Below are 23,210 nucleotides of genomic sequence, written 5' to 3'. Positions count from 1 at the left end.
TCAGTTATCACCTAAAAAACCTTAACAAGCGAATTCTATACTAAATGATAAATTCTTACCTGGAAGAGGGATCTTTCTCTTGAGAAAGTTCTTGTTTGACTTAATTGGAAAGCTTTTTGCTGGGCAAATGTCATCCCGAAATTCGTCATCCAGTTTTGTTTGATGATTGACAAAATCACTGTAACAAGGATGTCAACGTTCATATTGAAGCACAAGACTGCTTAATACAGAACATAACAAGATTACGTATTAGACTCCAGTTAGTGGCATCACTCTTCTCCAACGCACCAAATGCACTAACATACTCACTTGGCTTACGAGTCAATAGTTTCTTTTAAACAAGCTCATACAGTGGCGGACACAGGAACTCCCTCATAACCTTAAAAAGTTTCATTGTCAGCTACGGTTATATACCATTATGGAAAGCAGTTTATATGCATATGCTTCCAAAAGTTTTAAACATATTCACACATATTTGAGCATTTCACTAAATTTTTTTCATTAAGATACATCAATAAAGTCCTAATTTATCTAACAAAGAAAATTCAATTAAAAAAACCCTCTCTCTTTTTTGACATAGAAGGTTAAAAGAAATTGGCGATCCGAGTGGTAAAGTAGTGAAACACGTTTTGCAAAATCAGTTTCACTATTGTTTTCATCTTGGGGCACTTTGTTTTTCTTACTTTCTAACTTAGTAAAAGGACTCTGATTCCCTACAAGTGCAATTTGTCCACACCCATATCTCTCCTCGTCGATCCCAAGCGTTCATATGATAGGGCTCATCAAATAAAATGTCCCGGCAAAAATCTATGTTGATCAGATTCTCTGACCCACTTGATTGAAATAATTTTATTCCAAAAAATACATGGTCTAACTATTTTTTGCAAAAATAAAATATTATTATCAAGCTGTTATGTGTGTCCGACCAACTTGTTTCTTCGCTTGGAAAAACTATTTGACAATTTCTACATTACATACAGCTCGGATCATTGAGAAAAGACTCAAATGTGTGTGAACTATACTTTGCAATCTTAAATCAAACAAGAGAAATTTAGTCGGGAAAAAAATGGGATTGAGTGGGGCACGTGACCCCACATGCCCCAAGGTAGGTCAGCCCCTGAGCAAATAGACAAAAGAATAAATAAATAACGGAAAGTATGTTTGCACAGATATTCCCCCACAGATCATGCACGCATTCTTTTGCAAGGTCCATCTCGAGTCCCACAAAAATAATCCAATAACCGCTTCCTGTAAAAAATCAACTCAATCGGATATCAATAAGGGCTTTTTCAGAATTGGTAGGGCAAAACTCATGAGCTCACCATACGAATTCTAAAAAAGATTATACCGATATCCAATTGAGTTGATTTTTTACAGGAACCGATACAATAATATTTTAAGAAAAATGAGCATTTCGGATCATCTTTGCTGTACCCCGTAGCAAGGTTGAATAAATAAAGGTGCTTTACTGAAAATGCCCAAAAGACAATATGTCGTGCCCTTGTAGACTATCGAGTGCAGGTTAGAGTTGAACTCGCATAGCTACTAGCTACGTCACCGCTAAAGGCAAAAAACCAAATCTCCAAAGTGATCTAATCAAGCTAATCTGTAACTGTTGGGGGGCGACGGTTCAGATCTGTTAGGGTAGGTTTTGGGTTTCTTAGGGCTGGGCTTTTTTGATGTATCTAGGCATTTTAGGCCTTTTGGGGTGTTTATGCCGTTTATTGCTTTTATATGGGCACTTTAGGCCCTCAGGTTGTATTGGGCTTTGTCCCTCTGGCTATACAGTTCCAACTTTTGATTGGACTCCCTTCCCATTCCCCTAATAAATTGTTACTTTTGCCAATATATAAATCAAGCTAATCGAGGAACCAATCTTTGAGCGAATATACAGGCACAAAGGCCCAGGTTTCGAAACATAAAAACTGTGAGATCAGTAACAACTTACCAGTGTTGTGAATTAGAAGTGTTAGACTCCTGCAATAGATCCACGTATAAACTATGTAAGGACAATTTTTGAATTGCAAAATTAGCAAATAGAATTGGAAGCAAAATATCCCAATTGACTGCAAACATTTCGCTTTTTTCTATTTTTCTACATGCACAAAATAGAATTGTGAAATCGGATAACAGAAGATTCCGTTCACTTGTTCTCACGGTAGACAATGTTCTCATCTACCACTAAAAGCCATCCTTACATTCAAACAAAAATTTCTAGACTTTAGTCTATACAACTTCAGATTACATAATGAACAAAGAGGAGAGACAAAATTGCTATTTCAAGACATTTCAGGAAAGATACAGATACTGAGGGTTATTTGGTCTTTTGGCCACATTATAGCTAAATGAAGGATGTTGGGAAATACTGGAAACATTTTGCAATTTAGAAAGATAGGTTACTTTGGCCATTGAAAAAATAAAGGTTTTTGTTTCTCTCTTTTCTCATCCTACCTTGTGGAGTTTGGGGATGTAATCTCCAAGGGGTAATATTTATTGTTTGGTCCTTTAGGGAGATGCAAATCATAAAAAGGAACTTATCATCAATAGTTTCAATCTAATGGTCTTCTGCCCAACGGAAATAACAAAAGGCAAGCAATATGTTTGCAGTATTTGTACCTTTTCCTGAAGGAAGTCGTTGCTTATTGTCTCCCAGTTTTCAGTCTCCAAGCATACCACTTCAACTTGCCCGTTGTCATAAGTTATCTATATAAGAGATTATAAAAACTATAGTACGACAACAGTATTGGATAATAGAAAGTGATGAGCTTGCAAATGTATGTATTGTGCGGTACATAACTTAGAAAGTTGAACATGGAAAAATACTTTTTGAAACAATGGATAGGCATCTTCAAGAGTAGTCTTGACCACAAACGTGGGAATCACAGAGCAACAAGCATACAATTATAAAGTACAAATTTCATATCAGACAAGATATTTTCACGAAAGCAATAAAAAATTAAATCGAGAGAACATCATGCATACAACCTAATACCTATACATAAAATCAATATAAGGAAAACACCCCTTCATGGCTTCTCAGTGACTTAACTGGTTTTCGTGGTAAGACTGACACGGGCAGCTTTAATACGGGCAAGTGATGCATCTTTAAGCATGTTATTCTTTGTTGGCATGAAATGCACCCTTTAAATTGTTGGAATACTAGTATACTCATATACTAGTATATTGTGTTTAGTCCCACATTGCTTATTTACATTATGTAATGAACTATCTCCTTATATAAATAAATGATTATGTGTGAAGGTAAAAGAAACCTTACACACTTTTTCCTCTCCAAACAACATGGTATCAGAGCGGGTTCTCAATCCCAATCTTAAACCACCTTTGAAACCCTAAACCTACTATAGCAGCCACCTTTGAAACCCTAAAAACCCTAAACCTACTATAGCAGCCACCATCGTCCGACTACGACAGCCACCCACTACCCACCAGCCACCATCAGCCCTCCGCTATCATCTTGACGCAAAACAAAACAAAAAAAAAAAACCCTAAACGACACTGTTCATCGCAGCACTGTTCACGTCACTGTTCATCGTACTGTTCACGCGACTGTTCATCGGCACTGTTCACGCGCACTGTTCATCGGATACTGGTCGCGCGACACTGTTCATCGGGTACTGTTCATTGCGTCATCTGTTAACGTCGTTCTTGCCATTTTCGATCAGAACACCCTATACACTTTTTCTCATCCCGACAGCCACCGTTGGCCCTCATCCTGCCCTCGTCGGCTCTCCCCAGCCCCCGTCGGCCCCTGCCCATCCCTCAGCAACCTCTCTTTCGTCGTCACCGACCTCCGGCGCCTCTTCTAATTGCTGATCTCTGTCTCTTTATGCTTCTGTCGCTTGCTTCTGACACTTTGGTATGAGTTTGCCGTTGGTATTTTGTTCTGTTCTTATTTGTGGGCTTATTTGGCTGCCCTACTTTATGTCTGGCTATTTTGGACTTCTCGTTTCTTCTTGGTCTTGTTATTTTACTGCTCTTGTTTGCTGGTGATCGCGGTTTGTTGATGATTGTGGCTGCCTCTGTGTTATTGGCATAGTTTCTGGTTGGTATATTTGCAATGAGCTCTGGCACTGCCTCTGTTTCTAGTTCTAGTACTGTGACTTCCGCTGTTAGTCGTTCTTCCCGGTCTCGTGACAGGTTGTCCATTACCTCTACCTTATTGAATGGTCGAAATTATGCTGTTTGGGCTAAGGCTGTTGAAGTCTATTATGTCGGGGAGTCCGACTATCATTATCTTACTGATGATCCTCCCGCGGCGACTGCCGCATCATATGGTGCTTGGGTTCCTGCAGATGCTAAGATTCGTGTTGAGCTTTAGAATAGTATGAAGGAAAATATTAAGAATACTCTGGTTTTCTTATCTACTGCGAAAAAAGTATGGATGAAGGTTAAGGAGATGTTTTCTGGGGCTGATAATCTCCGCCAGACTTATGCTCTTCATCAACAGTTCTTTTCTCTTGACCTTGGCAACTTATCCTTGGAAGAGTATTATGCCAAGTTCTGTGGTGTGTGTGAGGAGCTCAACACTTGTGAGCCTATTTCTTCAGACATTCAAGTTATAGAGCATCAGCGTGAGCGCTTGCAGGTAGCTCGTTTTCTGTTTGGTTTACCTTCGCCAGCGTATGATTCTATCCGGTCCAATCTTTTGGGTGGTAGAGATTTACCTTCTCTCAGTGAGGTGTTCAGTCGTGTCCGTCAGGCCTCTGTTCCTGACTCCAGTGTTGATTTGACCCCTGCTGCCCACTCAGCTTTGGTTACCACGATTCCTCGTGGTGGTACTTCTTCTCGTGGTTTTGACCGTGGGGGAGGCAGTCGTGGTCCTACTGGCTGTGGATATGGTCGTGATTCTGGTAGCAGTGGTCCGATGCAGTCTGTTGGTGGTCGTGATTCTGGTAGTGGTGGTCGTGGTCGTGATTTTAGTCGTGCTCGTGCTCGTGGGTCTCGTTCCTGCACCTATTGCCATGGTACTAATCATACAGTTGATTTTTGTTGGATTCTTCATGGCCGCCCATCTGCTCATCAGGTTACTGTTTCTGAGGATGATGGCTCTGTTTCTGTGCCCAGCTCCATTCCACGAGTTGTTACTATTCCAGAGGATGAGTATCATCGCCTGATTTCCCAACCGTCCCCTTATGTGCCCTCCTCTTCCACTGCTACGTTCGCTCAGAAAGGCTCCACCTTTGCTGGCCTGGCCTCTAATACTCCGTGGGTTATTGATTCTGGAGCTACCGATCATATGACAGGTCACTCCATCCACCTCTCTGGTTCTCGTCCTCTTGTGAAGTCTTCTAGTGTTGCCTTGGCTGACGGTTCCTCTTCTGACATTGCTGGTTTGGGTTCTGTTATCTTACATTAGACTCTGTTTTACATGTTCCTCGTTTTCCCCATAGTCTTTTGCCTGTTATTAAACTTACACAATCCTTAAATTGTTCGGTTACCTTTTTTCCTTGTTATTGTGTATTTCAGGATCTCCAGACGGGGAAGAAGATTGGTGGCGGTGTTGAGTGTGGTGGTCTATACTATTTTGACACTGGCGAACGCGCACCTCCTGCCTCTGTTGCTTTTCAGGCTTCCGTATCTCCTTATGAACATCATTGCCGTCTTGGTCATCCCTCCCTTCAGACTCTCCAGCAGTTAGTTCCGTCGTGTCGTGGTCTTCAGTCTTTGCCATGTGAAGTCTGTGAGTTCAGTAAACACCGTCGTGTTTCTTTTCCACCTAGAGTAGAGAGTCGAGTGTCTCGTCCTTTTCATTTAGTTCACTCCGATATTTGGGGTCCAGTGCGTGTTTCATCACTTGGTGGTTTTCAGTATTTTGTTATTTTTGTAGATGACTCTTCTAGGCTTACTTATGTTTATCTCATGAAAAACCGGTCAGACTTGTACTCAATTTTCAAATCTTTTTATATGGAAATAAAGACTCAATTTGATGTTTCTCTTCGTATCTTTCGTTCGGATAATGCTGGTGAATATTTCTATAATGTTTTGTCTGCCTTTTTTGATGAGCATGGTATTCTTCATCAATCTTCGTGTTCTCGCACTCCCCAACAGAATGGGGTTGCCGAACGCAAGATACGACATTTGACAGAGGTTGCCCGAGCTCTTTTAATCCAGCGAACGGTTCCCAAATCCTTTTGGGGCGACGCCGTCCTTACTGCCGGCTACCTTGTGAATCGCATGCCCTCCCGCGTTCTTGGGGGCCAGATTCCCTATAGTATTTTGCACCCTAGTTGTTCTTTATATTCTTTACCTCTTAAAAGTTTTGGGTGCACGTGTTATGTTCATGCCCTGGATCCCGGCCGCGATAAACTTGATCCTCGCTCTATTAAGTGTGTATTCCTTGGGTACTCTAGGACTCAAAAAGGTTATAAGTGTTATTCTCCCACTCTGCATCGCGAGTTTGTTTGTGCTGATGTTACGTTTCATGAGTTGATACCCTATTTTCCGTCTTTGCCTCATGCGGATCCGTCTGAGTATATGCATATTTTGGTTCCTTCCGGGCAACCTCAAAAGCAGCACCCCCCGATGCAGGTATATGTTCGCCGTGCCAAAGCTGCACCACCACCCCCTTCGCCTACCGCTGAGTCTTCTCCTCCGTTGCGAGATCCGCCTCCACCTCCTTTGGCCCCTATTGCTCCACCTTCTCCTCCCATTGCTCTTCGTAAAGGTATTCGCACTTGTACTATCTCTCATCCTATTGCTAAATTTGTATCTTATGATCATCCGTCCCCCACCCTTCGTGCTTTTACTGCCTCTGTTTCCTCTGTCTTTGTTCCTAAAACTGTTCAGGAGGCCTTGTCTATTTCTGAGTGGCGGATAGCTATGGAGGAAGAGATCTCTGCACTCCATGATAATGGGACTTGGGAGTTGGTTCCTCTACCCTTTGGCAAATCCACTGTGGGGTGCCGCTGGGTATTCACTGTGAAATATCATCCTGATGGGTCTGTTGAGCGTTACAAAGCTCGCCTTGTTGCTAAAGGCTACACCCAGACTTATGGTGTTGACTATGCTGAAACCTTTTCCCCGGTTGCAAAGCTTGGTTCTGTCCATCTCCTTATTTCTCTTGCAGCCAACCTTGGCTGGCCCTTATTTCAATTGGATGTCAAGAATGCTTTTTTACATGGCGATCTTCTTGAGGAGGTTTATATGGAGCAACCACCTGGGTTTGTTGCTCAGGGGGAGCGTTCTCAGGTATGTCGTCTTCGTAAAGCTCTTTACGGGCTTAAACAGTCTCCCAGGGCCTGGTTTGGAAAGTTCAGTGATGCAGTTTTGAAATTTGGTATGCATCGATGTCAGTCTGATCATTCTGTTTTCTCTCTCACATCTCCTCGAGGCAAAGTGTTATTGATTGTGTATGTCGATGATATTATTATTACGGGTGATGACCAGAAAGGTATTGATGCGTTGAAGGTCTTTCTGCAGAGTCAATTTCATACTAAAGACTTGGGTAGATTGCGATACTTTTTAGGTATCGAGGTGGCACGATCTAAAGATGGTATTAGTTTATCACAAAGGAAATATGTGCTGGATATCTTAGATGAGACTGGTTTGTTGGGGACGAAACCTGTCGATACCCCTATGGATCCTAATGTCAAACTATGCATTGATCAGGGGGAGGCAATGTCTAGTCCTGATCAATATCGCCGTTTGGTTGGTAAACTGAATTATCTCACTATTACACGTCCTGATATTTCATTTGCAGTGAGTATCGTGAGTCAGTTTATGTTTGCTCCTCATGTGCCACATTGGGAGGCTGTTCTTAGAATTGTCAAGTATCTCAAGTCTCATCCTGGACGTGGTCTATTTTATAGAGCTAATGGTCATTTGCGTATTGAGGCCTTCACTGATTCTGATTGGGCAGGAGGCCCGTCTGACAGGAGGTCAACCACTGGATATTGTGTTTTTCTTGGTGGCAATCTTGTTAATTGGAAGAGTAAGAAACAGACCGTGGTTGCACGGTCTAGTGCAGAGGCAGAATATAGAGCCATGGCTCACACCACATGTGAGATTGTGTGGGTGCGATCTTTTCTTGAGGAGATAGGATTCCATGTGCAATTGCCTATGAATTTGTATTGTGATAACCAAGCAGCAATTCATATTGCATCCAACCCTGTATTTCATGAGCGGACTAAGCATATCGAAGTTGACTGGTGGTGTTATAGCAACTCCTTCGTGTCTACAAGTGCTCAATTGGCCGACATATTCACCAAGTCATTGTTTAAACCCCGGTTGGAGATGTTATGTGACAAGCTGGGTTTGTGTGATATCTATTTCCCAGCTTGAGGGGGAGTGTTGGAATACTAGTATACTCATATACTAGTATATTGTGTTTAGTCCCACATTGCTTATTTACATTATGTAATGAACTATCTCCTTATATAAATAAATGATTATGTGTGAAGGTAAAAGAAACCTTACACACTTTTTCCTCTCCAAACAACATAAATAACATATGTACCCGTTCAACTAATAGTTTACACAAGAAGGAATGGTCTAAATTGCATTTATAGCGAAATTCACATAAACTTTGTTGAAGCTAGGAATGCCACGTTATGGTGACAAGGAACCCCTTCAAGGCAGGGCTGCTTTGGACCAATGCCACAAAGCTATGAAGCACCGACACCTCTAGAGGTTGACTTATTGCAGTGTTGAATTTTTGAGAAGGACACGGCTGAGGACACAGGGGGACACAATGGGGGTCAAAGTGTAATTCTTTTTAAAATAGGGGCCAAACTGTAATTTTAAAAAATGGGGGCTAATTGTAATTTTAAAAAAATTAGGGGCCAAACTGTAATTTTTCAATAGGGTTGTATTGAACTTATGGATGTCTTGTTTTGTTTGAATGGTATTGGAACTATGAATTTTTTCGTTTTGTCCATATTTTGCCATTTAAACTTGGAAAAAAATTGAAAAAAATATATAAATAAATATGCACGTGGCGTGTCCCCCGCCGTGTCCGTGTTCCCATTTTTTTAGAATTCCCGTGTCCCCGTATCTGTGTCAGTATCCGTGTCCGTGTCCGTGCATCATAGCCACAAAGTAAACCCAGATATCCTATAACCATCAAAAGCATTGCTAGGAACTTTAGCAGATCAAGTGTAAGAAGTTCAGATATATCAGGTTGTTTTACGCTAAGATCTATAGATAAGCCCTCTAGAAGTACAGGGTAGCCCAGGGAGATAAAAATGTCTGCGGAGTCTCTTGCCTACCTTCGGAGTCTCTTTTTGTGTGTTTCTCTCCCCTCTTACTCCCATTAATTGAAGAAGAAGAATAGAGAGCAAGCCTGACGTGTTCGCAAGAAATTCTTTCATATCCAGGTTAAACCAATATGCCGATAATAAAAAAAAAATTTAAAAAAAGGGTTAAACCAATATGAAGATTGTTTTTTTAAGTAAATCATGTTTTCCCTATGAAAAATAAACATTACCTTATGAGTAACATTTAGTTGCATTTGGGTTTAGTTGATTTGTGTAGGGGGAGTTGGGATTGGTTCAAACATTAGGTGTTGTCTTGTTGGCGTCTTGCCAACAGGATTTTATTAATATTGAGGGGTGAAATAGTAGGTTAAGATCTTGCGAGAAGAAGTTGCTCAATGCATTTCTTTTCCTACTGTATTAAGCTGAATTCATTTTGTATCTTTCGAGATGAATGAAATTAATTTTGCCTATCAAAAAAAATAAACATTACCTTGTGAGTAACATTTGTATGATCAAACCCACTGACTCTGCCTGAATAGTAGCTGACAAGTAGAAAACCAACACTGTCAAACAAAATGACACAATATGCTTTCCCAGAATAAAACACATACAAGTACAGATGCTCACCATCTGTCAACGGATGACCATAATTTTATCCGCTGCCCAATTAACTCTTGACTTGTATTTCCAAAATCCTGCGTTCAAAGTTCTTGTAACATATGAAAACAAAAAGGACGTGACCTAAACATACCACACCTATCACCATAAACACTGCATACATACCTTTAAGCTACAAAGATTAGCCATTCCTGTACACTTGGAAAGTTCAGCACCAGTACGGTCACATAATCCTACCACACCGTTTACTATCACAGAAGAACTTTTCAGATCTTCCATATGAGTCAGTGAAGGTTCTGTGGTCACGGAATCACAAGAAGAAGGAAGATGCTCTCTTCGAATAAGTGGTTCAGAATTTCCAGATTCGCTTTTTTCATTCTCATCATAAATAGCAAACTCATTATGCAATTCAACTGATCTCCGAGGAGTTGGAGAGAGAGCCCGTTTTTGTCTACCCCTTATGTTCAGTTCCTGGTTCAAAGTTTCATGCATCTCTTTTCCATGAGAAAATGAAGCATCACTTAGTTGTCCTGTCCTATACGTGAACAAATCATTGGTCTTGTGCAGTGGCAAGTTCAACGTGCTGCACTTTATAATTTCCAACTTCGAAAAATCCTCTTGGCATTTTCGGCCTCGTTTGTTTCGTGCACTAGAAGGCTGGTACAATAGCAGGAATTCAAATAGCCACAATAGTTTGAAGAATGTCAGACCACCAGGAAACAAAAAACAAATGGACAAACGAAAGAAAACAATACATGGTGGATACAAGAAACCTACATGAGAGATCTGAGATTCAAAACAAAGAGCCACTCTCTTAGCAATTTTCGCAATAAGATGAGATCGAGCCAAACAATTAAAGCTAGCCTGTAAACCATCAGAAGATAACTTATGTTATAATGCATCAAACGACTACACAATTATCAAGCATTCAAAAGTTATATATCAGCTTTAGAACTTGCCTCCTGTCTTTTTTCAGCAGGACAAATTCTGTATAATGATGATGGCAACAGAATCAAACCAGGGGTATGTGTTTCTGAGTTGGCATTGTAGTTTAATGCATTCAACAAGGAAATTCCAAAGTCTGCTAGCATAACCAATCTCTGCAATATAAGAATAAAGAACCCCATTACTCTACTAGATTAAATATAAAGTATCATGAGCATAGCCGCATAAGAAACATCCAGGTTTAGGGAGAAGGAGTATAGCTACAGGAGTTGTGTGCGCATCAACAGCATCCTCAGCCTGTTTAATAGCAAAAAGGATTTTTTGCAGACATGAGACAGCAGAGTGGATGACATCCATGTCACCATCAACAAAACTAGCATTGACCAAGGCATGCAGAGTAAAAGCAAATGGCCTGCAAAAGAAAAAGTTTAATCCAAACAGCATTAGTGTACGTTTGACATTTACATTCATATGTTCGATAATCTCACTTCCGTCACAAAATGCCTACCTGAGAAAGAGAGCATAAATTTCTTCATCGTCACAATTTTCAGGTGGGAAACCAGAATCATGAGCAAGAACATGGATTAAGAACACCACAATATACTCAGGGTAGTCAGTAAATCCTTGCTGCTTAGCAGATGTTTGGTGGGTCCGAGCTTTTCTCCTGAACTCCTTTACAAACTCTCCCATGCATTTCAGTGACTAAAGATGAATAGCAAGTTAGCAAACAACATAGTGAACAATAGTAATCACTTCAAGTAGAACATCCGCACTCACTTCATCTCGCACATTTTCTAGGGAATCTGAGGCAGCAATTGCAAAGGCACATGCATATTTGCTAGGTATAGCATGCTGCTTCAAAAGCTTGTGTATTTTGGCAGTAAATGGTTTGCATACCAGAGCTGTAGAATCCTGGAATGTTAAAGGGAAATAAAGAGTAACCACAATATGAAAAATGGTTGTATCGTCAGAAGATGACCTAACAAATAACTATAAATATGCGTGTAGCAATATGGGAACAATAATTAAACATAATCCATTGAGAGTATACTAAGCAAAAAAAAGATCCATTGGGAGTACCAAAAAGAAGTTATGGGTTATAATGGTACATGATCCTACATTCCACATTTTTCAGAAACAATCATAAACCAATGTTTCTGTTTTGGGCCAAAGGAAGTAAAGCTTGCCTAATCACCTTTTTCCTTTTCTCGCAACGTGCTACCTATAAGTCAATATCCCTTATGTTTGGCAGGACAAATAGTAAAGAAATATGGTTTCATAAGAACTTTCCCAGCATTAATAGTGGGGAGATTAATCCAACAGGGGCCACCGCTAGTCTTTTTCACATTGAGAAACACCACGTATACATTTTGTAACATGAGGAGCAACCACACATGAAACATCTAATCAAGCACATGACATTGGCAAGCTGTAAGCACGCCAAAGAAAGCAACCACAATATCACAAGTAATCCAACCAGCCAGGCAGTAGAGAATCCACTGGCACCACACACACACACACACACACACACACACACACGCACACGCACACGTCACATATGCGTTGCAACTTGCGAGCAATGCCGCAACATTTAAAAGCTTGAAAAAATCTGCTAAATAATAAAAAATACTTTATAAATATATCACTTACAGGCATGTTTACCTTAGCCATCAAAATTGTAACACGAAAAATTTAAGGTGGGATTTGCAACATTTGAAAGCTTAAAAAAATCTGCAAAATAATAAAAAAATAAGTCATATTGATTTAACCTGCAGGCATGTTTACCTTAGCCATCAAAATTGTAACACGAAAAATTTGAGGTGGAATATGCAAATCCCATCTTCTTGACAGGCGAAGAACAGATTTTGCAGCAGCTAATCGCATGTAGGCCATGTCAGATTCACTGCATGATAAAGAATTCACAGCTACATAAGCATAGAACATATTATAGCTCCATACTAATAACCTCCTACACTGTAGACCAAATGAATATAAACGTGAACTTATAAAGAAGATTAAGGTCCATCAATATTGAGTTCGATTTCAAATTTTAGGACCAAAATATCTGCGTCGTCATCTTGTTTTTAAAATGTCATAATTTTATCATACACATGCTACAAGCCTCCTAATGTCTCTCCCTCAAGGATCTTACACAGGTTGGTAACTCTGATTTTAAGAATGAAAGTTTTGCAGCGGGGATAATATTTGGATGAGGCATTCTTCTGTCAATTCGATATTCCTAATCAACAGTGATGTTCAACCTGAATCTTAACCTAAATGAACCATGCCAGCTATAAATTCTGCACACAAACATAAAGAAAAACTCAAACCGTGAAATCTAGAAAAAGAAATTGTCCCACATTGACTCCTGTCACACACAAACTCGGTCAATATAGTCTAGAGGTCTCTCAAGTTCAACCTATTGCACTATAGTGGGATGAGATGTCTAAGTTCTAACTTGATCTCAGCTGGGCTGGCACATCAGTCTATCTAGGAATCAATTAGAGGGCTGCAACTGAGGATATAGATATACTCCAAATCTTTGCTAAATAGAACTGAACATTGAACAATTTAAGGAGCTTTACATCCTGAAGGAAATCTAAAGTACATAATGGGAACACCTAGAGGTGCATAATAACCAAGACTAAGAACCTACAAGTTACTTGGTTGAGAATTTTTTGACAAGTACAGGAATCATTTCGAAATGCTCTTGTCGTCTATCATAAAGCACTTCTTTTTCTGAAGAACATCCAAGAATCAGTGTTCTAAAAAACAACCTAGGCGGCCGATTAATCGGCGCCTAGGCGCTAGGCGGTACCCCACCGTCGCGCCTAGGGGCCTAGGCGGTGGTCTAGGCGCTGGACCGATTAACCAGTCGCTAGGCGCGATTAATTGTCTAGGCGGTCTGGCGCTAGGCGGGTCTTGGCGGCTAGGCGGATCTAGGCGGGATTAATCGGTCGTCGGTGTAATTTTTAAAAATTAGGTCCTTAAAGTGTCGTGGTAACATAGTATAAGGGGCTATGGTGTAATTTTGACAAATATATTACTCTAATACTCTTTCCAGTCGCCGAGCAAAAATAAAAATACTCTTTCCAGTCGGGATTGATTTCAAAAATCAAAGCCTTAGTGTACTAAACAGAAAGCAGTGAGCAGTTCGAACAATTAGAAAAGAAAGAGAGCCCTATCTCGTCACCTCTCGCCCCCGTCGTCTTTGCCTGTAGTCGCCGTCGCCGCTCGTCACTGGTTCTTTCTCTGCTCTCTCTCTCTCTCTGTTCATTTGGTAATTGACTAGTAGTAGTTACTTTGTACTACACTACTACTTAGTTTCATTTGGTTTGAATGTTGAACTTCGCATTATTATTTAGTTTCCATGTTATTTAATGTTTTGTTCTACTTCTGTTGATGTATTTGCTCTCAAAACTTGGGGAAGGGGTAGGGCAATATTTAAAAAAAAAAAATAGAAAATCCGCATAATGTTTAGGCGCCGATTAATCGGCCTAGGTGCTAGGCGGTGCCCGGCCACCCAATTACCGCCTAGCATCTTTTAGAACACTGCCAAGAATCACAATCAAACATATTATGTGGATGACAAATACGACTATCATCCATTTACAGCCGATCTGACTGACTGACTGACTGACTGACTGAGCAATAGAATGTGCTCAAAGGTGGCGTGAGGACGTCCGACGTCGGTTGGATGGCATCATGTACGTTCTTAAGATTTTAGTACATGGTAACTTTGCATGATACAAGAGCTTTGGTTTATTGAGAGATCACAGGTTCAAGTCTTCTTATTTCAGTAGAATTGGATTCAAAGCTCTTCATCAGCATTTGTTCCTTGTTTGGATTCTGCTTATTTTCTACAATCACACAACTTTGCAATTGGTCATCTGAATGGATCACGGAATATCCATTTCATTGCAATGAATACAATCCCTAGGCGACACTAAACATGCTCAAGTTACAATCTGCTGAACTCACACCTTAATAAGAACTGAAATCAAAAGCACACCGTAACAAACTTTTAAGTAGCAAAACAGAAATGTATCTTGGGGTCATATTGGCAAGTGAAACCTTGCATCACTTTCTCAGTTATGTTAGATGTGGCACCCCACAATTCCAAAGTTTTTCACACTTTGACAGGAGGATTGTTCTGGATAAACTATAGATGGACATGTAACTTGCCACGGGAAAAAACTGAGTGGGGCTATGTAATTAATGTTAAGGAGCATCTCAAAGTATACCCTCTATTCATAGAACACTTTTAATATAGTACCTACCATACAAGGCAAGGTGATCAATACAAAAACACCAGTTTATCGTATGTATGGCTAGTACCATACAAGGCATGCCCCAAAGGGACCAAGGTATAAAAACCAAGAATACCATCGTTGATTTTGTACATTGTCATATGATACTGAATCCTGCACCAAAAAGAAAAACACCAAGAAACACCAAGACAGTTCATGCTTGAATACCTGACAGTATGAAGCTCTTTCACCCGATTTTGGATAAGTTTAATTTAACAACGGAGCAGACATCAGCAGGTAGAAAGATGCACTTGCATATGAGCATCATCATAGTACTTGCTGGTGTTTCTGCTTTCTAACAATCTCACAACTACCTTTACCTTCTTTCTCATCATGCACCAAACTTTCATCCTATTAACTACAGTCCTTTTTCTTAAAAAGGTAGTTTTTGAGCATAAAGGTTATTACTTACCAGTGTCTCCGGTGCATGAACACCTTAGCGTAATTCTCCATTGAACATGGTATATTTCTAGGTTTACGCATCTTATTGCAGAACTAACATGTACGAAGCTCACAGATTTTCCTAATTTTTCTCTGAGGTTAAGTAGCAAAAAATTAGCATTTCTATTGCCTAGAAAATCAAGGTTTACTGATCCACAAAAGCTTAAAATTCAAATAAAGGTACTGTGGCTTTCCACTGGAATCTAGAAGCTGGTAATATGTTGGCAAAGGCCAGTAATATGCAGCTAGCTCAGAAGTTATAGACTTTAAATATCATCAGCATTATGTAAATCATACCATGACATTATTCCATCAGAAACATGACCATTCTGCAGCAATTTTGACAGAACATCTATTAATTGGTTAATATCATGCCCAACATGAGTTGATCTATGAGGCAAAAAACTCCTGACAAGTGCTTTAAGGCCAAATATCTGCGGCAGAAAAACATTGAAACAAAAACAATTGTAACATTAGATCCGATGGCAACATTTTTAAAAATTCAAATTGCATGTTGTATCATTAACACCCGCATTTGTTTCCCTTTGTTTTTCTGACTAAACTTATCTTCCCTTCCTAGTCTATTAGGCACCTTAAAAATACTCCCTGCACTATTCTATCTAGATTTTTTCCAATCAATTAAATCTCTTTTTATTCACACTGAGAAAAGAAGCTTGTTTTCATTTGCAGATAGAAAAACCCAACTCTACCAATATCACCACAAAAAATCTACTTTAGTGTGCTGAACTAGCATGCAGAAGTATATATACTTATAGACATCCCGGCCAGGTTTCTGCATTTTGGAAGATCGCCTTGCCAGTATATTTGTGTTGTGTCCTATGATTTGTTTGGTGCCGTATAACAACTAATGTGTGTCTGTGTTGATGCTTGTTAGATCTAGATAAACACTCAGAAGTAGACCTGAAGAGTTTTTTATTCTCTCTTTCTCCGTAAAGGCGTAAACTTTACACAAAATCAGTTTGTCAGAAAAACTTCCTCATCAAGTAGGATTTCAAAAAAAAACGACAATATCAAGTATTGCCGCCAATGACTGTTCTTAAAGAACTGTGAATTTTAAATTGTATCTCAGAAACGAGTGAACGTCGCCTAACAATTCTTCCTACAAAAAACACTACATCCAGCACCATCTGAACTACGGTTGACAGGACATCTAATAATTGATTAATAACTTAATGTCACATCCAACATGAGTTGATCAATGAGGGAAAAAAATGTGCCAAGTGCTTTAAAGACAAAATATATACAGCAGAAAAACATTGAACAAAAAAACAAATATAAGAGTAGATATAATTTCAAATTTTATGATGAATAATTGGTGTCGGCATAGGTTTCCCTTTGGCCTTTGCTTTGTGGTTGAACTTATCTTCCCTTCTTCGTCTATTAGGCACATTAAGAATATCCCCAGCACTATTCTATCCAGATTTTTTTCCGAAGCCATTACAACCTTCTTGTTATACATGGTGAAAGATAAGTTTGGCTTCATTTGGTAGATAAAAAAACACCCAGTTTTACCGACATCACCACAAAATGGATCTACTTCGGTGTGCTGGATTAGCATGCTTTATTGGCTGCCATTGGTGAGATTAATACAAAGACTTTCGACAGGGGCTTATATTGGTATATGATGGGAAGACTAAGACAAAGAAGACAAAGAAAGTTGCCAAATTAAAGTCAAGCTGGAAAAATCTTTCTGAAAGGTACTTGATATACTGAAGAAAGAAGAAAAATCACATAAAACCAAGTCAAGAACGTCTGGTTTTGTAGAACTAATTATTTGCAAGGGAGTACATGCCGACATTGGTTTTAAGAAGTGTAATGTTGAATTTCTCCATCAACTTTAGACAGAATTTCACGTCACATGACATATCACATAAGCTATATTTATCCCTGTCCCTGCTAGGTTTCTGCACTTTTATTTCCAGCATGATCACATTACGCCGTGTGATTCGTTTGTGTAATCACTGCTGTGTGCCCTCATCCATGCTTGTTAGATGGAGATATTGCACTTACAAGTAGAGCTGAAAAGTTTTTATTCTCCTTTTTTCCCAAAAAACTTTATACCTAATTGCTTTGTCAAAAAATATCCTCATCAAGTACAACAACAAAAAATGAAATCATAAAGTATCACCACCAACAATCGTACTTAAAGGCTGTTCAAAAAAAAATATTCATACTTAAAGATCTGCAATTTGGTATTTGTATCACTGTAGAGTGCACATTGGCTAACAATTCTTGCTATGCAAACCACTACATTTGGTACAACATAAAACTAAGGCCAATATTTTTCTCAAATACTTGAGTACAAGATTGTGAAATGCAGTTGGTTAAACGGGTATTTCAGTCATTAGGGGTTTCGTCATTAAGCCAATACTCCATGCTTAGTAGTACGACTAGGCTATAAGCTTCTAGGTAACTACAAGTCTACAATACTAAGTATGGGAAGACTCTACAAAAGAAACTACAGATTTTGGTCATACAAATCTCTCAAGAGGATGAAAATAAAACAAAACAAGAAGCTCAAATCTCTATTCTCTTCCCTTTATTATTCTGTGTGGATGGTGCAGGTGGTGTGTGATAGCATGAATAGTTTGAGAATCCTTTATGCTTGCTAGATACGTCACTTGCCAAAAGTTCAAGAAAAGTTTGTCTCTCCCTTAGCTAAGTTTATGTCAAAAAGTTGGCAAGGTAAAAGCACTACGCCAAGCTGTGATGAGTGACACATTTGTGACCTCTTCAACTTTTCCATTCTAAAATCAGCACCTCAATTATTGTTGCATAAAAGACACGACTACAGAAGCTTGCTTGTTGTCTCCAAAGAAGACAACAAAATTTCTCACAAAGCACCTGAGTAGACACACTGAACATCTAAATTATGTTGACCAAACCAGCATTTTAATCTCGTGATTCTCATCAATCTCATTTCTTTGTGCTGTTCCAGCAAAAACACGTAATTATTTTATAAACTGCTTAGAGCATCCACAATGTAATAATCAAAACAAAAAGGTTGCTAAAGTTAGCAATATGTGCTCACATTGTAATAACCAAAGTTAGCAACCTCTTAGCAACTCATCAAATTTTGGCTTTTGGATAATCAAAACTAACAACCTTTTGCCAATAACCAAATTTAATGGTCCCCGCATCTTCTCAATCAAGTACACTATGATGGGAAAGTGAAACTCACTCTCTATAAAGCAAATGCTTTATTGGTAGGTGAAACTCACTCTCCACTTTGGCAAGTGGTTGTGCATTTAACAATATTGATCACTTTATGGATTTTAACAAATGCTCTCCACTTTTATTTATTTCAATAGAATGCCATTCAATGTAGACCATTAGATTGAGAAGGAAAAAACTGACCGTTAGGTTTGAATTTTTGCCAACTCATTTTGATTATGGGCTAAAAATAAACAATGTTGGACTTGACATTGCTAACTTAAACAGCCTATAAATGGGTAATCAAAATCTGATGTGGCAAGTTCTGATTATTCACTTTTGATTATTACATTGTGGATATGCTCTTAGCCTTCATAAGGTCAAGATCAAATTCCCTGGGACTGGGATATGAGCAGAGTCACACTTTAAAGTTCAGTTGACCATACCTTCAATTTGCATGAAACACTATACCCAGACTTTTCATCAGATGAATCTATACAATCTGACTTTTCCACCTACACCAAAATTTCAAAACAAAAGAGTAAATAAAAGAAAATGAGATAGACCACATAAAGTAATTCTGAGTCTTCTGAAGATTATATGGATTAATTACTCATTAAAATATGGAAGAACTCACATTGGTAGACTGTAATAGATTTTCAATGATAAATCGACTGATCTCTTCATGTCGACTGTCAAATCCTGAAACAGCATGTTGAGCCAAGCAACCCCAAGATTGCAACAAGGTTGGAATGTTTTGACCACCATGCAAAGCATTCACAAGTGTCTGCATGTAGATGGAGAAAAAATAAGCCCCCTTATCAACATTAACAAGCACTACAGATGGTACAGAAAGCTAGCATGAGAAGATCAATAAGCGGGTATAAATATGCATGCACGTGCAGCTAAGGAATACAAGGAAATCTGACACTCAAAGTCAGAACAACTAGACGGCATAGACAAATAAGAGAATAGAGAAAACTCAATCTCTAGCAGTTCAGCATGAAAGTTTAGACAACAAGACCTCGCATAACTCTGAGAAAATAAATAGCTCAGAAGCATTAGTCAGTGCAGCAATTGCAGAAACAGCAAGCTTGGACTGTGCACGAGTTCCTTCCAGACACACCCTCTCCAATGATGGGTAAATATCACTACACGAACAAAGCACATGTAGCCAAACCAATTCAAAGCCAACAGTGAGTAGGGAAGAATATTCATGGTTAATACAAAAAATTTAGAAGAAAATGCAGGACTCCAACTAGAATCAGTATGTTACATGCGCATACGTGTATATATATATATATATATATATATATATATATATATATATATGTGTGTGTGTGTGTACAAATGATAACTTCAAGAAGCGTGTTAGAGCACTTCCTCCAAGACCACAATACTCATGCATCTCTTTCTCTTCTTCAATTAGTAAACTACAACTATGTACTTCTTCATAACCAATACAAGTAAATAGCCTAACTTAGACAAACAATAGCATTGTAGAAGCATATATCTCAGGCTCGATTGTGGCAAACTGAACACCACAACTGGAATCGTGCATAAGTAACCAAAATTGTAATGAGTTATTTTTTCGGAACTAATAATATTTGAAGGCATAAACAAATTTCTGTTCCCTACTAACGTATGCTTCTCTTGCCAGAGAAAAATAACAGTATAACACAAAGAGAGAGAATTCCTCAGTAACCACCTTGAGTTGCTGAGCACATTGTAAATCAAAGTCAGATAGAAATAAAGGCAATGATTACTCCGTCCCAACAACAAATGTTGTAGATCCAAAAAACGATGATTGAAATTTATGAAGTATTTCTGCACATGAAGGAAACCGAAGAAAATACCCAGAGATGTGTATAAGAAATACAACTACCATGACAATCCATTTACCCGTAATAAACAACATGAAAAATACACAACAAATAGTAAAGACCACAATTACCTGATTTTGATATGAATATGTGGACCTGCCTTTGCCAGTATCAGAATCAGCTCTTCATGAATTTGAACACCATCTTTTAATAATAACGATTGGAACAGATTTTCTGAACCTCTCAATAGGGACGGGAAAGCACTAATGATACCCTACACAGGTTACAAGTGAAAATTTCCCGAATCAGGTAGACAAATTACAATAGGCAATTCTGCTATTATAATTGCATATTACAGAAAATAAGCTTTAACTTTGTTAAATTGCAAGGTAAATACATGAGATGGCGATTAATATTTTATGTGTGTGCTCTGTACTCAAGTCGTGGATTCTCATGACCACCTCTTTCTTGAATGTTCTACTCTGGGAAAGATTGGACTGAGATATTGCACAGAATACAGGTTAGGAGGGCTTGCTTTAAATGGTCTGATAAGTTGGTATGGGCCACACATTAAGTGAACTGAGGACTAATATGAACTAGCTTTGGCTGCAACTGTTTAACATGTTCTGATCAAAAGAATATCAAAGCCTTTCAAAACAAGGCAAAATGCCCTGAAGAGATGGTGGAAGGAATTGAGAGAGACGTTAAAGCTCTGGAAAACACTGAATTGGCAGGCTTGTCTAGCCTGCAATACCTCATCTATAATCCTGACCAAGCATAGAGGGAGACGAGCCCAGACCGTCAGGAGGTTCTTTCATTTTGGTTCATATGCTGGTTCAGCAACCAAGTTAAGTTTCTGTTTTGGAGTGGTGTCCAGTAGAGTTTTGATGTTTCTTTCTTTCCTTTGTTTGTCAGGTTCTCCTGGTTGTACTACGTTGTGTTAGTTATGTTTTTCAGAATGAAATTTTATTCACCCAAAAAACAAATGAAGAAGGGCTAATAGGTGTTATTGGTCAAGCCATATATGTGTGTTTGTCATTATGTGTATCAAACTGATGTGGAATGTTGACTGAGACATTCATTATTTTTCGGGAAGGATGATACTTGATAGATAACAAAGAAAAAACTTGTATTTGTGGGCAAAGAAGATAAGAATGCATGAAGAACACACGTCAAAGTTCTGATGAGTTGCACCAAAAGCAAACCTACATAACCTCACATCATAAGGTTCAGGAATTATAAGAAACAATTGCTCTTACCAGAAGAAGCTTCACAGTGGAATTCTCCAGATTTTTATTTCCAAGTTTGTCACTCAAAAGTTGATCTAAAATACATTGGACGTGCTCGGAACTAAATATACTGAACAAGCATTTCCTGGAGAGTAATTGTAAGAACCCAAAATGTGGATGTCTATCCCCCATCTTTCTCAGGAAGTTAACCTGAATGAGAAGAGAAAAATCAATTGTTTGACCAAATTATCACCAAAATATTTTTATCTGGCATAACAAGCGAAGATCCGAAAGAATACATATGAATAAATAACGACTGAATAAAAAAATACCTAAGCCTGTGAGATAACATCAAAAATCCACCAACAGTGACACATTGTGAAGGGAAGTCCCACATCGCCTAGGTACCAAAATAATAATATGAAGTATTTAAGCGTTAGGGCACCCTCGCTTCAAAAGCTAGCTTTTAGGGTCTACCCAAGACCATGTAACATGGTATCAAAGCTAGGTATCAGAGATGGGTAGGATGTGTGTCTATGGCCTGCAAGCGGCAAGTGTTGCTGAGTGAACACGTCGCACGTGAGGGAGGGCGTGAGCAAAGTCCCACATCGTCTGGGTACCAAAATAATATGAAGTATATAAGCATGAGGCCACCCTCACTCCAAGAGCTAGCTTTTGGGGTTGAGTCCACCCAAGAAAGTGTGACACATATAAGCAGGACCTCTTTACATCTCAAAGCGATGGTCCCGAGGTTCTGATACCAACTGTGCATGGGTACTTACTGTACTTCAAGCTCACTGAAAATGTTCCTGTTAAAAAATAATTTACATTTTCCGTAGGGTTCTTACTAACCTCGCATTTTTTTTATCTCCAATCTATCATTCCAGGCTTCCAGCCCCATTCTCAAGAAAAAATTCCCATCAAAGACCTTCTGGTGCTATGTCATGTCTAGAATAGCAAAAGACAGGCATTCTGATCTACATTCACAGTACAGGAATGAAGTGATGCAACTTTCGCAATAGTTACTAGCAAGGAAAATGTCTGCCATATGTTTCCATTTCTAAAGCTTATCAAAATCCCTCATTTTGTGTTGAATAGGCGCTACCTGTATGTATCACCTCATTTGTTTCACACTAATCCTGTCTGTATGTATCACCTCATTTGTTTCACACTAATCCTGTCGTAACTAATTCGTGTTACCCATCAACAAAAGAAAAACAAGAAAGCAGTAAACTCCTCTGGTGGTAGAGCCAATCAGTGTCTTTGAAAAGACTGTCTCCTCGTGCAGTCATAATAGACATGTAGAAAACTTGATTTTCCCATACCACTTTTTGAGAATCAAACATTCAAGCCAAGGAACCATGCATCTAAAGACAAACATGAACTTGGGACACAATCAAGATAGAAATTGATTATCTTAAATTAACCAGACATAGTTGCCTCGAACACGATCAA

The 23,210-nt window shown here is 39.0% G+C and overlaps 2 protein-coding genes across 3 annotated transcripts in view; one reads left to right on the top strand and one right to left on the bottom strand.

Moving 5' to 3' along the window:
* Positions 1 to 23,210, bottom strand: part of LOC131329098 (sister chromatid cohesion protein PDS5 homolog B) — a 47,386-nt gene that overhangs the window by 4,284 nt on the left and 19,892 nt on the right. For both annotated transcript variants that reach the window (XM_058362170.1, XM_058362171.1), the window contains exons 12-29: positions 21,786 to 21,965; positions 20,658 to 20,800; positions 19,728 to 19,854; positions 19,341 to 19,490; positions 19,150 to 19,218; positions 15,827 to 15,963; positions 12,564 to 12,681; positions 11,556 to 11,690; positions 11,287 to 11,480; positions 11,043 to 11,190; positions 10,793 to 10,933; positions 10,611 to 10,697; positions 9,999 to 10,490; positions 9,843 to 9,910; positions 9,706 to 9,757; positions 2,617 to 2,703; positions 1,949 to 1,977; positions 60 to 178 (exon numbers count right to left, since the gene is read on the bottom strand). In XM_058362170.1, the coding sequence (XP_058218153.1) occupies positions 60 to 178; positions 1,949 to 1,977; positions 2,617 to 2,703; positions 9,706 to 9,757; positions 9,843 to 9,910; positions 9,999 to 10,490; positions 10,611 to 10,697; positions 10,793 to 10,933; positions 11,043 to 11,190; positions 11,287 to 11,480; positions 11,556 to 11,690; positions 12,564 to 12,681; positions 15,827 to 15,963; positions 19,150 to 19,218; positions 19,341 to 19,490; positions 19,728 to 19,854; positions 20,658 to 20,800; positions 21,786 to 21,965 (2,476 nt within the window). The remainder of the gene's footprint in view (positions 1 to 59; positions 179 to 1,948; positions 1,978 to 2,616; positions 2,704 to 9,705; positions 9,758 to 9,842; positions 9,911 to 9,998; positions 10,491 to 10,610; positions 10,698 to 10,792; positions 10,934 to 11,042; positions 11,191 to 11,286; positions 11,481 to 11,555; positions 11,691 to 12,563; positions 12,682 to 15,826; positions 15,964 to 19,149; positions 19,219 to 19,340; positions 19,491 to 19,727; positions 19,855 to 20,657; positions 20,801 to 21,785; positions 21,966 to 23,210) is intronic.
* LOC131329099 (uncharacterized) lies at positions 3,795 to 5,747 on the top strand. The gene is made up of 2 exons (XM_058362172.1): positions 3,795 to 5,351; positions 5,488 to 5,747. The coding sequence occupies exons 1-2, from the start codon at positions 4,346 to 4,348 to the stop codon at positions 5,523 to 5,525; spliced, it is 1,044 nt and encodes a 347-aa protein (XP_058218155.1). The 5' UTR covers positions 3,795 to 4,345; the 3' UTR covers positions 5,526 to 5,747.

This window comes from Rhododendron vialii, chromosome 6a, assembly GCF_030253575.1.
Source record: "Rhododendron vialii isolate Sample 1 chromosome 6a, ASM3025357v1".
Taxonomy (NCBI): Eukaryota; Viridiplantae; Streptophyta; class Magnoliopsida; order Ericales; family Ericaceae; genus Rhododendron; species Rhododendron vialii.
Note: the sequence above shows the minus strand (reverse complement) of the source record. Positions and strands in the feature narration are given on the sequence as shown.

Coding starts and splice junctions, on each gene's coding strand:
- LOC131329099 (XM_058362172.1), top strand. CDS start 4,346: ATGAAGGAAAATATTAAGAATACTCTGGTTTTCTTATCTACTGCGAAA. Junction 5,352..5,487: donor TTCCTCTTCTGACATTGCTG/GTTTGGGTTCTG, acceptor TGTGTATTTCAG/GATCTCCAGACGGGGAAGAA.